The sequence below is a fragment of the Leopardus geoffroyi genome, chromosome B3 (assembly GCF_018350155.1).
Source record: "Leopardus geoffroyi isolate Oge1 chromosome B3, O.geoffroyi_Oge1_pat1.0, whole genome shotgun sequence".
NCBI lineage: Eukaryota > Metazoa > Chordata > Mammalia > Carnivora > Felidae > Leopardus > Leopardus geoffroyi.
Genome location: NC_059337.1, coordinates 100,304,896 through 100,319,272, shown reverse-complemented (window position 1 = coordinate 100,319,272; position 14,377 = coordinate 100,304,896). Strand labels below are relative to the sequence as shown.

Sequence of the window (14,377 nt, the reverse complement as noted above, 5' to 3'; positions counted from 1 at the left end):
TTAACTAATTACTATGTTAAACAGAAGTGGCAAGAGTGGGCATCATTGCTTTGTTCCTGATCTTAGAGGAAAAACTCTCAGTTTGTCACTGTTGAGTCTGATTTTAGCTGTGGGCTTTTCATATATAACATTTATTATGTTGAGGTAATCTTCTCTTCTTAGTTTGTTGAATGTTTTTGTCATGAAAGACTGTTAAATTTGATCAAATACTTTTTCTTCATCAGTTGAGATGATCTTGTGATTTTTGTCCTTTGTCCTCCTAATGTAGTATATTACATGGATTGATTTTCCCTTCATCCCAGGGATAAATTCTACTGGCTAACGGGTTTAGTTTTTTTAATGTGCTGTTGAATTCATTTTACAAGTACTTTGTTGAGGATATTTGCATCAGTATTCGTCAGGGATATTTTCTTGCAGTTTCCTTGCAGTATCTTGCCTGGCTTTGGTATCAAAGTAGTTGGCCTCCTACAGTGAGTTTGGAAGTGTTCTCTTTTTGGGAAGAGTTTGTGAAGGATTTGCATTAATTCTTCTTTAATGTTTGATAGAATTCTTCAGTGAAGCCATCTGGGCCTGGGCTTTTCTTTGTTGGGAGGTTTTTGATTACTGATTCAATCTCCTTGTTATATGTCTGTTCAGATTTTCTATTTCTACATATTCAGTCTTAGTAAGTTGTATGTGTCTGGGAATTTATCCACATCTTCTAGTTTATCCAAGGTATAGGTGTATAGTAGTTCATAGCATCTCTTACAATCCATTTCGCTTTTATATCCTTTTTTTGAAAATTAATTTCTAAGTAATTTAATAGTAACATATGAATTTTAGAAAAATATTGGTAATCCCCCCAATACAGGAGTGTTTTGTTACTTTTGTATGTTCTCTTTTAACAATTTATATATTTTTACATAAAATGCATAAAATATTTTATAAAAATATCAACTATAAAACATTTATGTATTTTATATAAAATATAATACTGTTTTCTAAAATATATATTACTATAATATTTTACATAAAGTACATAGTATTTTTATGGATATATAAAATTACTAATTGCAATTTTTATGGTAATAATCTGTTACTTTTTCTATCTATCAAGGACTTTTTTGATTTTGTCTTTTGTCTAATGGAATGGATTATAGCTTTTATGATTAAGAAACTACACGTTTTTTAAATTTTTTTTTTTTAACGTTTATTCATTTTTGAGACAGAGAGAGACAGAGCATGAACGGGGGAGGGTCAGAGAGAGGGAGACACAGAATCTGAAACAGGCTCCAGGCTCTGAGCTGTCAGCACAGAGCCCGACACGGGGCCCGAACCCACGGACCGCGAGATCATGACCTGAGCCAAAGTCGGCCGCTTAACCAACTGAGCCACCCAGGCACCCCATGAAACTACAAGTTTTTAAAAGAATTACACCAGCTTATACAGAAAGGGACACAGCACAGCACAGAAACAGCACAAAATGAAGAGTTCTTTGGATCCCCAAATTTCTATCAGAAGGAACAGGCTGAGAAATCTACTCAGCTGCAAACACAGCACCTTTTTTTTGTAAACTAGAAAGGATGAGCTGGGCATTCTGGAAAACAGTGTGGAGGTTCCTCAAAAAATTAAAAATAGACCTACCCTATGACCCAGCAGTAGCACCGCTAGGAATTTACCCAAGGGATACAGGAGTACTGATGCATAGGGGCACTTGTACCCCAATGTTTATAGCAGCACTCTCAACAATAGCCAAATTATGGAAGGAGCCTAAATGTCCATCAATTGATGAATGGATAAAGAAATTGTGGTTTATATACACAATGGAGTACTACGTGGCAATGAGAAAGAATGAAATATGGCCCTTTGTAGCAACGTGGATGGAACTGGAAAGTGTTATGCTAAGTGAAATAAGCCATAGAGAGAAAGACAGATACCATATGTTTTCACTCTTATGTGGATCCTGAGAAACTTAACAGAAACCCATGGGGGAGGGGAAGGAAAAAAAAAAAAAAAGAGATTAGAGTGGGAGAGAGCCAAAGCATAAGAGACTCTTAAAAACTGAGAACAAACTGAGGGTTGATGGGGGGTGGGAGGGCGGGGAGGGTGGGTGATGGGTATTAAGGAGGGCACCTTTTGGGATGAGCACTGGGTGTTGTATGGAAACCAATTTGACAATAAATTTCATATATTAAAAAAAAAAAAAAAAAGAAAGAAAGGATGAGCTGGGAGACAGAGGGCCCAGAGTTTATCATTAAAAGCCTCAGAGAACAACCCTTGGGGAGTAGGACTGAGCCATAATCAATTAACTGGCAACATGTACCTGGATGGACTAAAGAACCCTGTGCTCTAATGACTACTATGTGCCTCCTTTTTCTCTCCTTTGAAACAGGAGTGTATATAGCCCTCATCCCGTGCCTGCTCAGTCATTGTTGAGTATGTATTAGGGACAAATAATTTATCTCTTTAGTTCATAGGTCTTCAGATTGAGAACAGTTCTGAAGGTCCTCTATCCTTGGGACCACACTAGAGGAACTTCGTCAACACCTGGACCTGAATGTAGAGGATGAGATCTTAGACTTTGCATTGATCCTCAAAAGTCTGATGGGATGAAGCCTGAGAATCTTTGAGATAAGTGTGTTTTGCATATGGGTGGGGGGAGGTGTGAATTGTTATAGCCAGAGGGTAGACTACTGACCATAACAATTCACATCTCTCCTACTTGCAAAATACACTGGTTCCTCTCTCCAAGACCTCCAAAGCCCTATCCCATCGGACTTTGATTGTATATTCCAAAGATGGAAATAACAATATCTCCCATTCCATAAGCATCTCCTTATCCATAAGCTAACCTTATCACTGTGCCTATCCAGTGGAGTCTGTGCCCTTCTCCTTGACACTGGTTGGGCCTCTGTGACTGCCTTCACCAGTGGAATGGGGCTGAAGTGATGATGTGTAACTCCTGAGTCTATATGTCACAAAATGCCTTGTGCTTCTCCTTTGTTCTTTTTGGTTACTCATTCTTGAAACCCAGGTACCATGCTGTGAGATTAAATCTGAGGAGAAATTCTAGTGAAGAGGAATTGAGGCCCCTAGTGCACAGCGATGGCTGAGCTCCTATAGTCAGCATCAGCTTGCTAGCCAATGAATGATCCATCTTTAAAGCCGACCTCCAGCATCCAGTCCAGGCGCCCTGCTAATGCCATATGGAGCAGAGATGAGCTTGCAAATATATGAACAAAATAAGTGATTCTTGTTATTTGAAGCCATTAGGTTTTAGAGTACTTTTCTATATACACAGTGATAGATGCTCAGAATATACCCTCCAAGTGATCTTATCTGTTTCTATAGCATTAACTACACTGATTTGATAATCAGAACTTTTAGGTCAAATTTTTCTTTGGACTTTCTGACCCATATATCTAACTACTAATTACACTGTATCTCTTGTATATCTAACTACTAATTAGCTGTATCTCTCCTTAAGCTCAATATGTCCAACATCAATGTGTTGTCCTTCTCCACCATCTGTTCTTTCTCCATTATCTTTGTTAATTTACTGTCTAGTCATTAGTAACAGAAACCTGGGAAATCATTCTCATTTTCTGCATCTCCCCACCTCTATAATTTTACATCCTAGATATCTTTTGAATTCATTCTAACAGCTAATGCCTTAATTGAAGTTTTCACCAACTCTCATGTCCTATTTTAGTAATAGTAACTGATCTAGTCTCTAGTCCTCCCTTTTTTTTTTTTTACTCATGTTGAGTTTATACTCACTATTGCTGTCAGAGTAATATTTTTAAACACGTTACAATATTTCTTACAAGTTTATTTTTTTATAATATTTTTTTTTTGAGAGAGAGTGTGTGTGTGCACATGCATGTGTGAGCAGGGGAGGGGGCAGAGGGAGAGAGAGACTGTTAAGCAGGCTCCATGCTCAACACAGAGCCTGAAGTGGGGCTCGATCTCATGACTGCGAGATCATGACCTAGGCCCCAAAATCAAGAGTTGGACGCTTAACTGACTGACCAACACAGGCACCCATCTTACAGTTTATAAATGATTTCAGTTTACTTACAGAAGAAAGCCCTACTTTCTTTGGAGGATATAATGGTTTTTAATAATTTGGGCCCTTGCTAGATCTCCATCCTTATTGCTTGTTCCTCCTTTTCACTTTATAATGCTAAATTACTTATTGTTCTCCAAATACACAAAGAAGAAAACAGGTCTTTCTATTCCTTCATGCTGTTCTACCCATTCGAGCTTTGGTATAATTCAGTTGCATGTGGTTGTAAGATGTCTCCACTTTCCTGCTGCTTGTTGGCTGGTGTTGCTCTCAGCTCCTATAGGCTATTCTCAGGTCCTCACCACATGGTCTTCTCAAAAAATTGCTGCTTCCTCCTTCAGAGCCAGCAGGGCTCTGGCTGCATTGTGCTATGACAGTCTTCTATAATGTAACCTAATTAAGGGAATGGCTATCCTAGGAATTGGGATTATACAAGATTTGTATGCTGGGAATCTTGGGGGCCATTTTAGGATTCCGCCTACCATCAGTAAATACTGTTTCTCTAAAGAGAAAAAAGTTTCTCTTTAGAAACTTTTAGGATTAAAAAAAATCCTCAATAATTGCAAACCTTGCAAGAATACATCTTCCTGTATATGTGCTTTTATCCACTCTTTGGTTACTCAGTGGGCTCTTTCAGTCTGGCAGTTTATGTTCCTTCAGTCATAGGAAACTTTTGTGTTTATTTCAGTGATGATTTCTCCCCTTTTATTTTCTTCCTTCTCTCTCTCTGGGACTCTTAGTTGGACATTGGACCTCTTGAACCAGTCCTTCACCTTTATTACATTTTCTCTCCCATTTTTCATTTTTTGCTGTACTTTCTGGCAGATTTATTAAACTTTATTTTTTATTTCTTTATGGATGCAATATGTTCCCATCACCTTGAGCTTATGAGAAGTAGTTTTCTGAACCTTCCTCCTGAATAGTCTGTATTTTTTCCATGTTCTCTATTTTTCTGTTTGTTCTGGTCTCTTTTATGTTAGAGGCTTTCCTCAGATGTTTGTTACTTCTTGGATATCTGTTTGTGAGTTAGAATATGAAACTAAAAAGCTGATTGGAAGTTCTGAGAATGTAGATGAGACTCGTTAACTCTGAGCTCCATAGGGTGTTTCTTTTTGATGAACCCTAATGTCAGTATACTCAGATTTTTTCTTGGGGTTATTCACAATTCTTGGAAAAGGATCTTCCAGTCTTCTGCTGGGAGGACAGAAGTCTGGCCACTATATTCTGGGAACTGAGTGGGTAGGGAGCTAGGAGTGCCTCAGCATTTGGTTCCTTACTCCCCTCTCTTCTGGCGTGGTATTCACACTTTCAGCTTTCCTGAAGTCCCCCCCCAGATTTCTTCTGGTGTGAGGGAGGGACAGTTGCCTAAGCTCTTAGAGTCAGGGAGAGGAATCTCTGGATCTAACTTCTCTCCAAAGCTTTTACCCATTCCTCCTTATTTTTTAGCCTTTTTGCCACTTCCCCCTCCAGTATTTCTCTCCCAGTACCAGAGATACCAGGCACTGACCGATCTTGAGCAATTGTAGGATTCTGCAGTTAAAATTGAATTGTTTCTTAGCTTTCTCTCATGGCTTATGGGTTTGCTTTGTTAGACTCTAAGTCCATTATTATTCTGTTCTTTAGCTTCCAAAAATTTTTTGCCTTTTCTCTTTTCCTTTCTTCACTTATGTATGTTTATCTCTTTTAAAAAAAATCTCCCTGCTGTAGTTTTCCTGGGATTTCTTGAGGGAGTAAAATTAGATGTATATGTTCAAGCTGTTGTCCAAACTCAGATGTTCCTCATGGTTCTGTGTCATTTATTACGTTTAATTCTTATGTGAAAGGACTTATTCCTTAGTTATTCTATTTCATTTGAAATATCTCTTCATTTATCAGTACCACACTGTTTTATTTATTGTTTTTTGTTTATTTCTTTATAATATGCTTATTCCTTGTCATTGTAATTTCACGTTTAACTCTTTGTAAATATGTTAGTTTTATAATGCTTGAACTATATAGGTACATTGGGAAGCTTAACCTCAGGAAATGCTGAGATGATTTCTGTTAATGTTGGATTTATTTCACAGACTTGGTTTTCTTACTCGTGACTTTATTAATAAGAAATAGAGTTTACATCCAAATGTTGGAACCGTATTTCCTCACAGTGAAGACATTTTGTTCTCTTTTTAAATGAAGACTGAAGTTGCTGAAGACCCTCAACAGGTTTCAACCGTTCATCTGCAACTAGGATTACCACTGGTTTTTATCGTTAGTCAGCAAGCGACACATGAAGCTGACAGAAGAACTGCAGAATGGGTTGCTTGGCGTCTTCTGGGGAAAGCGGGAGTTCTACTCTTGTTAAGGTATCTTAAACATTGTATAGTCACTGTATTTAGCAAAACACTGTTTTTCTGTTTTTTAAATATGGCAGTATATTCACTTGTCAATAAACTCAAATCTCTAGTAAATTGTCATATAGGTAGAACCAGTCGCTGAGCTAAATTCTGTGCATTAATTAGTAGCTTGATTAAAATTTAGACCTTTAAACTTTGCTAACATGAAGTTCTAGATCAAGATGGAGACTAGCAAATCTGGTCTGTCTTTATGTCTGCACTTTCTTTTTTTTTTTTAATTTTTTTTTTTTTTTTCAACGTTTATTTTTGGGACAGAGAGAGACAGAGCATGAACGGGGGAGGGGCAGAGAGAGAGGGAGACACAGAATCGGAAACAGGCTCCAGGCTCTGAGCCATCAGCCCAGAGCCCGATGCAGGGCTCGAACTCACGGACCGCGAGATCGTGACCTGGCTGAAGTCGGACGCTTAACCGACTGCGCCACCCAGGCGCCCCGTCTGCACTTTCTGAGAGTCACTAAATTGTAATCTTTTTTCATAAATTGTGTTCAGTATAAGAACATATAGTTCTCTTTCATATTGACATCCTGATGACTGTGATTCTTCAGATTAGGAATATAAAACATTTATTTCCGTTTTGAAAAAGGGACTCTTTGGAAGTGGACATTCCTCAACATGCTAATGTGGGCTTCAGAAGAGCAGAAGAGGTTAGTCATTTTATATATTGGTCTACAATGTTTGTTTATTAAAAGAAAGTTAATACATGTGATCAGAAGTATATGCTTATTATAGAAGAAATTCTGTAAATTGCCACTATTCAAAGATTATTGCTATTAATGTTTTGGTGTTATTTATTTTCCCTCATTTCTTAGTCTATTTCCATATCTATATATACTAGGTATATATACTAGGTATATATACCTATATATATATATATGTATATATATATATATCCTCATTTTCTTAAAAAATATATATATTTTTAAGGAAATTAGGGTCATGCTCTATAACCTACTTTTCACATAAAATCATATTTAATTACTTGCTGTTGTGCTATGATGCCTGCCTTTGTACACTGTCTTGAACATCACTGATTGTTTCCTTTGGCTAAATTTTTGGAGGTGAAATTTGGCAAAGGAAATGGGAATTTTTAAGGATGTTTATAGAATACATTGTCAGATTGCCCTCCAGAAACCAGCAGGGTTTAGAATTTCTTGTTCCTCATAAATCTTTGCCCCTACTGAGCACTACCATCTTAAAAAAAATCTTCTCTATAGACAAAGCTCTTGTTTTAATTTGCATGCCTTTGATTACTAGTGAGTTTGAACATTTTTAAAGGCTTATTTCCCATTTGTATTTCCTTTGTAAATTTCTGCTATTGTCCCTTTTTTCTTATAATTTTCTTAAATTTTTCTTAAGAACTCTTTAATTCTGAACATTTCAAAATATCATATAAATATGCTAAAGATTGATTGATATGTTTATGAACTGCCAGACAGATTAAACGTAAATTCTCTTGCCTAAGTCTATGGCATGAATACTAGGTTGAGTCAGAAGACTTGAGTTGTGTTCCTTCTCGTTCTGAGACCAGAAAAATGAATTAACTTCTCCAAGCTCAATTTTCTCATTTGTGAAATATTCATAAAACCTTCCCATCTAACTTATTAGGAATTTATGAGACAAAATATGAAAATATTTTAAAAACTGTAGTATTGTTCAAATGTGTGTAGTATGTGGCTAGTATGCTCTGCTTTTTAGCCAGGTCGTAGAAAGCATACTTTCTGAAGCTATTTTTTTCCTAGTTGATCAAGATCCTTAAATGAGAAATTGTAATATTTATTATTTGGAAGTAGGTTTTATGGAAAAGTTAAAGCTCCTGCTCGTTTCCCAGTTTTGATTTCTTAAATTGTTAAAATAAAAAATTTTGTATAGTATGAGGTAAGATAGGTTATAAGATAGCTATCTCTGCAAAGATGTTTTCTGTAAAGGATAGAATAGTCTTTTCTATGAGTCTCTTTATTGAGTTCAGTGCAATTTTTTTTTTTTTTAACCTTCTCCTCAGGGCAGTAATATTCATCCTGGGATTGTATAATCATTCTTTCTTTCTCTCTTTCCAGGTAAAGGTTTTGAGGGTCCTTAAAGTATAGAAGTGGTTGCAGAGATAGTATTGTATACTCATATTACTACACTACAAGCCTTGTAATATATAGTAAGGTATAAAACATATCTGTTAGTATTGCATTAGTTCTTCCAATTTTTTTTTTTCCCTATGGCAGTGATTAGCAATATAGTATTAAGAGTTTATGCTCTAGAATCTTACTGCCTAGTTCAAATCCTGCTTTGTAACTCTGGGCAAATTACTTGATTTCTATGTGTGTGTCTCTCTCTCTTTTTTTTTTTTTTCTTCTTCTTTGTAAAGTAAGGTTAATAACAATATCTATTTAAAGAGTAGTTGGGTCAGTATATTAAAAAATATATATAAAGTGCTAAATTGGCACAGGGCCAATACATTAGTAAGTGCTCAATAAACACTATTCATCCATTCAATCATTCCATAAGTATTTATTGTATACCTGCTTTGTTTCATGCATAGTCCTAGGCTCTGAGGATATAGCAGTGAACAAAAGCAAATTTTTGCCCTCATGGAGCTAATATACTAGTGGCAGGAGGCAAATACAAAACCAGTATAGGTAGAATGTCAGATGGTGTTAAGGACAATGGAAAAAAAAGTCAAGGTAAGGTGAGAGAGTAGACTTGGAAGACCTCACTGATTAGTAACCATAAAGCAAAGGAATATGCCTGTGGATATATGGGGAAAGAATGTTCTAGGCTGGGAGGACACACGTTCAGAAGCTTTGAGAAGAGTTCTTTGTGTATTAGCATAGTTTTATGAGGATAGTATTAATGCCTAGAATCTTTCTTAGTATCTAAATTTTTAAAATTTAAAATCTTAAAATCTAAGTTTTTTCATTCCTTTCTTTGGCATTTTTTATAAAATCAAACCAAGAGGTAGGACAATAGAGTGAACGATCAAATACCTACTACCTAGATTCAACAACTAACATTTTAGATAAATGGGGCCAGTTTTTCCTCATTCTGGATTTGTCCATTTCCTTTTGCTGTTATCTACCTTGTTCCTCTGTTCCCTTATGTTGTCTAAAAACAGGAAGTTAGATTGCCTAGCTTCATTAAGCATTTTGGACAAGATGTTGGTTTATTTGTATTTTATCTTATCTTAAAGTGGATGAGGTCTGGTTTTCTCACTTAATGATGCCACATTTGAATACTGAATTAAGGTGGAGACGATTCATTCTCTCCATCCTAAGATGCATTTCCCCTATCCAATTAGCAAATAAACTGTAAGTAGAAATGCAAATAAAACAACAAGAGATACCAATACTCACCCACCAGAATGGGCTAAACATTTTAAAAGTAACAATACCAAGTGATTCTTAGGAAGGTAGAGTTACAAGAACTTGTGTATACTGGTAGGAGTGAAAATTGGTACAACAAAAATTGGAAAAGTATCTGGCAGTGCTTCCTAGAGCTGCAGCTACATATAGCATGCGAACCAGCAATTCCATTCCTAAGTACAAATGCGTATACATGTGCACCAAAAGACAGCTACAGTAATGTTCATAGCAGTTAGTATTTATAATAGTCCCAAGCTGTAAATAACACAAGTCCATGAGCAATATAATGGATAAACGCATGCATTAGATACATACATACATACATATATACTATTATATTCATGTAATGATTACATCATTGAAAAACAATAAACTGCTTTTAAATGTAAACCTCACAAATAGTGTTGAGCAAAACAAGTGGTCACAAAAAAGTACAAACTGTATATAGTTCCATTAAACAAATTGAAAAACTGGCAAAATTGTACATGGTGATGAAAGACTAGTGATTACCTTTGGGGGAGGGTAATAACAGGGAGAGGCAAGAAGGTGGCCTCTGTGCTGGTAATAATGTTCTGTAACTTCAGCTGCATGGACATTATAGAAGTGTATCAACTTTGTAAAAATTCGTCAAACTATATACTTAAAGTTTGTGTTCTTTCCTGTGTGAATGTTGCATTTGAATACAAAAATATCCTACAACAATATCTATGTGTATTTCAAACAAATTTAGTTTGACTTTGGTTGCTCAAACTTTTAACTCCGTTATATTTCTGTAGAAGTGAAAAATTGCTTGCTTTGAATGTAATATTAAAAAGATGAAGATATGTGCTATCAGAGAACACGTACACGTAGAGTTATTTTATAGCTTTATTCAAATGTATGGTTATAATCAGGGATTATTTACTGAAATAATCTAGTGGCCTAAAATTTCATGGTTTTAAAATGTGATCATTGGGTATTAGTGAAAGAAATTGTAATGGACTAATCTCAATGGACTAGATAGTCTAGTCTTAAAATATTCTTAAAATATCTGGGGGCAGATATTAGTTTTACATTTTTAGCTAAACAGGCAATTGAATATTTTACTGGAATTGTTTTAGGATGAGATATTATTTTGAATATTTCTGTGGAGTATCAGAATAATTTTGATTGGTCCTGTTTGCAATAAAATTGCACATATCCCTTTTATATTGAGGTGGGACATACCATTATGTGTGAAATGTTTCAGACTTCAGTTGAATAATGTAGTTGTGACAAGAAGCAAGTGAGACTTTCAGTTCTGTTTTCCCATTTTTGTTTTTTCAGTAGTGCACACTATCTTTATATAAAGTATGCTTTGGATACTTTCTATAGGGATTGTGGAATTTCCTTTTTTGTTGTATTTAATATTATTAAAAATTTTTTTTTTAACATTCATTTTTGAGAGACAGAGTGTGAGTGGGGGAGGGGCAGAGAGAGAGGGAGACACAGAATCCAAAGCAGGCTCCAGGATCTGAGCTGTCAGCACAGAGCCTGACACGAAGCTCAAACTCACGGACCGCATGATCATGACCTGAGCTGAAGTTGGATGCTTAACTGACTGAGCCACCCAGGTGCCCCTTGTATTTAATTTTAAAACTGAAGTTCAAAGATTTAGTTTCATTTTAATATCAAACAAGTAAAACATTTTTATTAAAATGCTTTCTTATATTTTAGTCATGTTTTTAAAAATTCATGTATTTCTAGGGAGCGCCAGTGGAATTTTTGGTGTTACATGATACTGAATTAATAATATCCCGTGTGGAAGGTAATACACACATTGAAGAAATGCAAGAAGATGAAGATGAGGACGTGCAAAGTCCAGATATGGGTAATATGTTTTGTGATGCTCCTTCCCCCACTTTCCCTCATTCCTGCTCAGTACCCATAAGGTCAGTGACATTTCAATGAATTAACTTTCTCATAGAATATTTTGACAGTCAAGCCTATGAAAAAAACCTAATGAAATCCATTTCACATTACATTTTATCAAGTTTATTTGGTGGAAAACGTAAGGATGCTGTATTTTGTTTAGTGTGATACCTTTCATTATTGCATGCCAGGCTTCTAGCTTTTCACATCTGTGCCTTTATCTTCAAAATCAGTTCTTCCTGCTCTGCTGGTCTACTTCATGCTTAAAAATTACCCAGGAGCCACAAAATTGTATTTTATTTTTATTTTTTCTATTACAAAATGAAATCTGAATAAATATTGTTGTACTTGTAAATAAATCTGATTGTTGACAATTTGGAAGTAAATTTCAATAACATTTTAAAATTTCTTTTAACATGTTATATTTCTTTTTATTCTTATTGCTTATATTTTTGAAGTATTTTGTAGTTTCAGGGTTATTCCCCTAAACATTATTTGCTTCGACTGTCATTCATTCAGCTGATGTCTCCTTCATTTTGTAGTGGAATCGGTGTTTTAGCAGAGTTAAGCGATCTACCCAAGGTCTCACAAATGGCACGTGATGGAGCCTGGTCTAGAACTTAAACATTCTGGCTTGAAATTATTTATGATCGTTATTATTACTGATACTTCTTTCATAAGATTAATGCTATTCTGTAATTGCTCACTTATATTTCTCTCTTATCCACTAGTCTATAATATCTCTAAAGTAGGGATTATGTCTTGTTCATTTTTGTATTCATTTAGTATATACTTGAATGTTTTACATAATACGAGTATGAGCTCTAAGAAGGGAGCAATTTACATATTCTTTTCATGAAGTCCATTCATTATTTTGATCAAAATCTATATTATAAATTTAATAAGGGCTCTGAGCCTTAACAGTTACCAGTGACCAGTTTCTTGGATTGAGCTATGTTCTAGTTTTTTTCTAATATGCAGAGGTTGGAACTGCTTGTGGTTTAAGCCAGAGTTCTCCATAGCATTGTCATTACATGGAGCCTGTGTTCTGGTTTCTTGCTCCCAGCTTTATTCCTATCATGGTTCATACAGTCTACCCTCCAGTCAAGGGAATCGCCCCTGTGTCAGCTTAATGAGATTCCTGTCCTCAGTGGGAGTTGCTTGTTTCAAGCTTTCCTTATTGCTTCCCCTATATTGCTTCCTGACTGTCTGGCCTTAGTTTGCCCTGTGGTGTGGCCTTCTCTTTCTTTTGACTCTCTGCCTGCTTTCTCTCCTCAGCCTAGTTCCTTTGACACCTTTGCCATTTGAGTCTTGTTTTGTTGTAGGGTTTTTTGTGTGTGTATGTGTGTCTTAACTTTCTACATCTATAATCCATATTGGCCCATAATAGTGTACATAGTCATGTCCATCTACATAGTCCCCCCCAACCTTGTTTTATTCCCATTTATATATGAGGATTAGGAAAGGATTAGGAAATTCTTGGCTCGTATGGCTTCTTATGATGTAGCTACTGCCTACCCTAGAGTTTTCTCATACCATTTATTCTTTCATCCCATCTTGTTTTGGTCAAATTTGCCTTCCTTCAATACCTAGTATATGCTAAGTTCTTTTATGTCGTAGAGGCTTTGAAAATATTCTTTATGCCTAAGACATTTTTTTAAATTCTATAGCTGGAAGGCTTTGGATCTCCAAATCTAAATCTCCCTATTACAATCTCTCATTGTACTATTTTCCTTCCTTAAACTGACACAATTTATAACTATATGTTTAGTCAGTGATCAGTTTATTGTCTGACTTTTTGGTAAATGGAAACTCCATGTGGTCAGGGACTATATCTGTTTTCTTTACTATTTTCCCTAGTGTCCATCACAGTGCTTGTCCTATAGTGGAATTTATATTTATGTAATTTTTGCATTTATATATACATTAATTTCTTTTTGAACATTTTAGATATTCAAGATGATGAAGTGGCAGAAACTGTTTACAGACATAGGAAGACACAGTTACCTTTGGAACTCACAGTGGAACTAACAGAAGAGACATTTAATGAGACAGTAGTGGCTTCTGATAGCATAGTGCTTTTCTACGCTGGTTGTGAGTATGAACCTTTAGAGGGGACGATATTACATATTAGAACATTTAAAGTTGGCGGATCTTATTTTTGCGTTCTATAAATTGCCTGTTGTAACAGCTATGTAATAGCTTTCATAGTTCCCAGGTAGACTGCACATTGAACAATTTACTAACTTAGATAAATTATTGTGATTCCAGCTAATGATTTTAATATTGTAACAGTTCTTATGGATCTATAGGAAATATATTGCTTTTATCTTCAAATAATAGCCCTTCAACTATATTCCTTGCAGTATGAGTGCAGAAAATTAGTTGCATTTGGAATCTCCTTGAATGTTTGCATAATACTGAGGACTATATATTAGAATTTCTTATTAAGAAATAACAATTTTGGGAAACCCCATCAATCTATATGTTTGTCAATATATAGATATGGATGGAGATATGCATGTTGCAATATCTGTTGAATTTTTTGTTTCAATGTAGGGCAGGCAGTATCCATGGCATTTCTGCAATCCTATATCGATTTGGCAATTAAATTGAAAGGTACTGTAATGTGGTATGCATGCTTATTTGATTCTGAGCTGTAGCTATTTGTAAAACCATATCATGCTAAAGATGAA

General features: G+C 35.5%; 1 protein-coding gene across 4 annotated transcripts in view; it reads left to right on the top strand.

The window, feature by feature from the left end:
• The window catches only part of TXNDC16 (thioredoxin domain containing 16), a 139,267-nt gene that overhangs the window by 73,173 nt on the left and 51,717 nt on the right, over positions 1 to 14,377 (top strand). For 3 of the 4 annotated variants that reach the window (XM_045450968.1, XM_045450967.1, XM_045450970.1), the window contains exons 10-14: positions 6,224 to 6,390; positions 7,025 to 7,085; positions 11,517 to 11,640; positions 13,632 to 13,775; positions 14,241 to 14,300. In XM_045450968.1, the coding sequence (XP_045306924.1) occupies positions 6,224 to 6,390; positions 7,025 to 7,085; positions 11,517 to 11,640; positions 13,632 to 13,775; positions 14,241 to 14,300 (556 nt within the window). The remainder of the gene's footprint in view (positions 1 to 6,223; positions 6,391 to 7,024; positions 7,086 to 11,516; positions 11,641 to 13,631; positions 13,776 to 14,240; positions 14,301 to 14,377) is intronic. The other variant, XM_045450969.1, reaches the window with a different exon arrangement.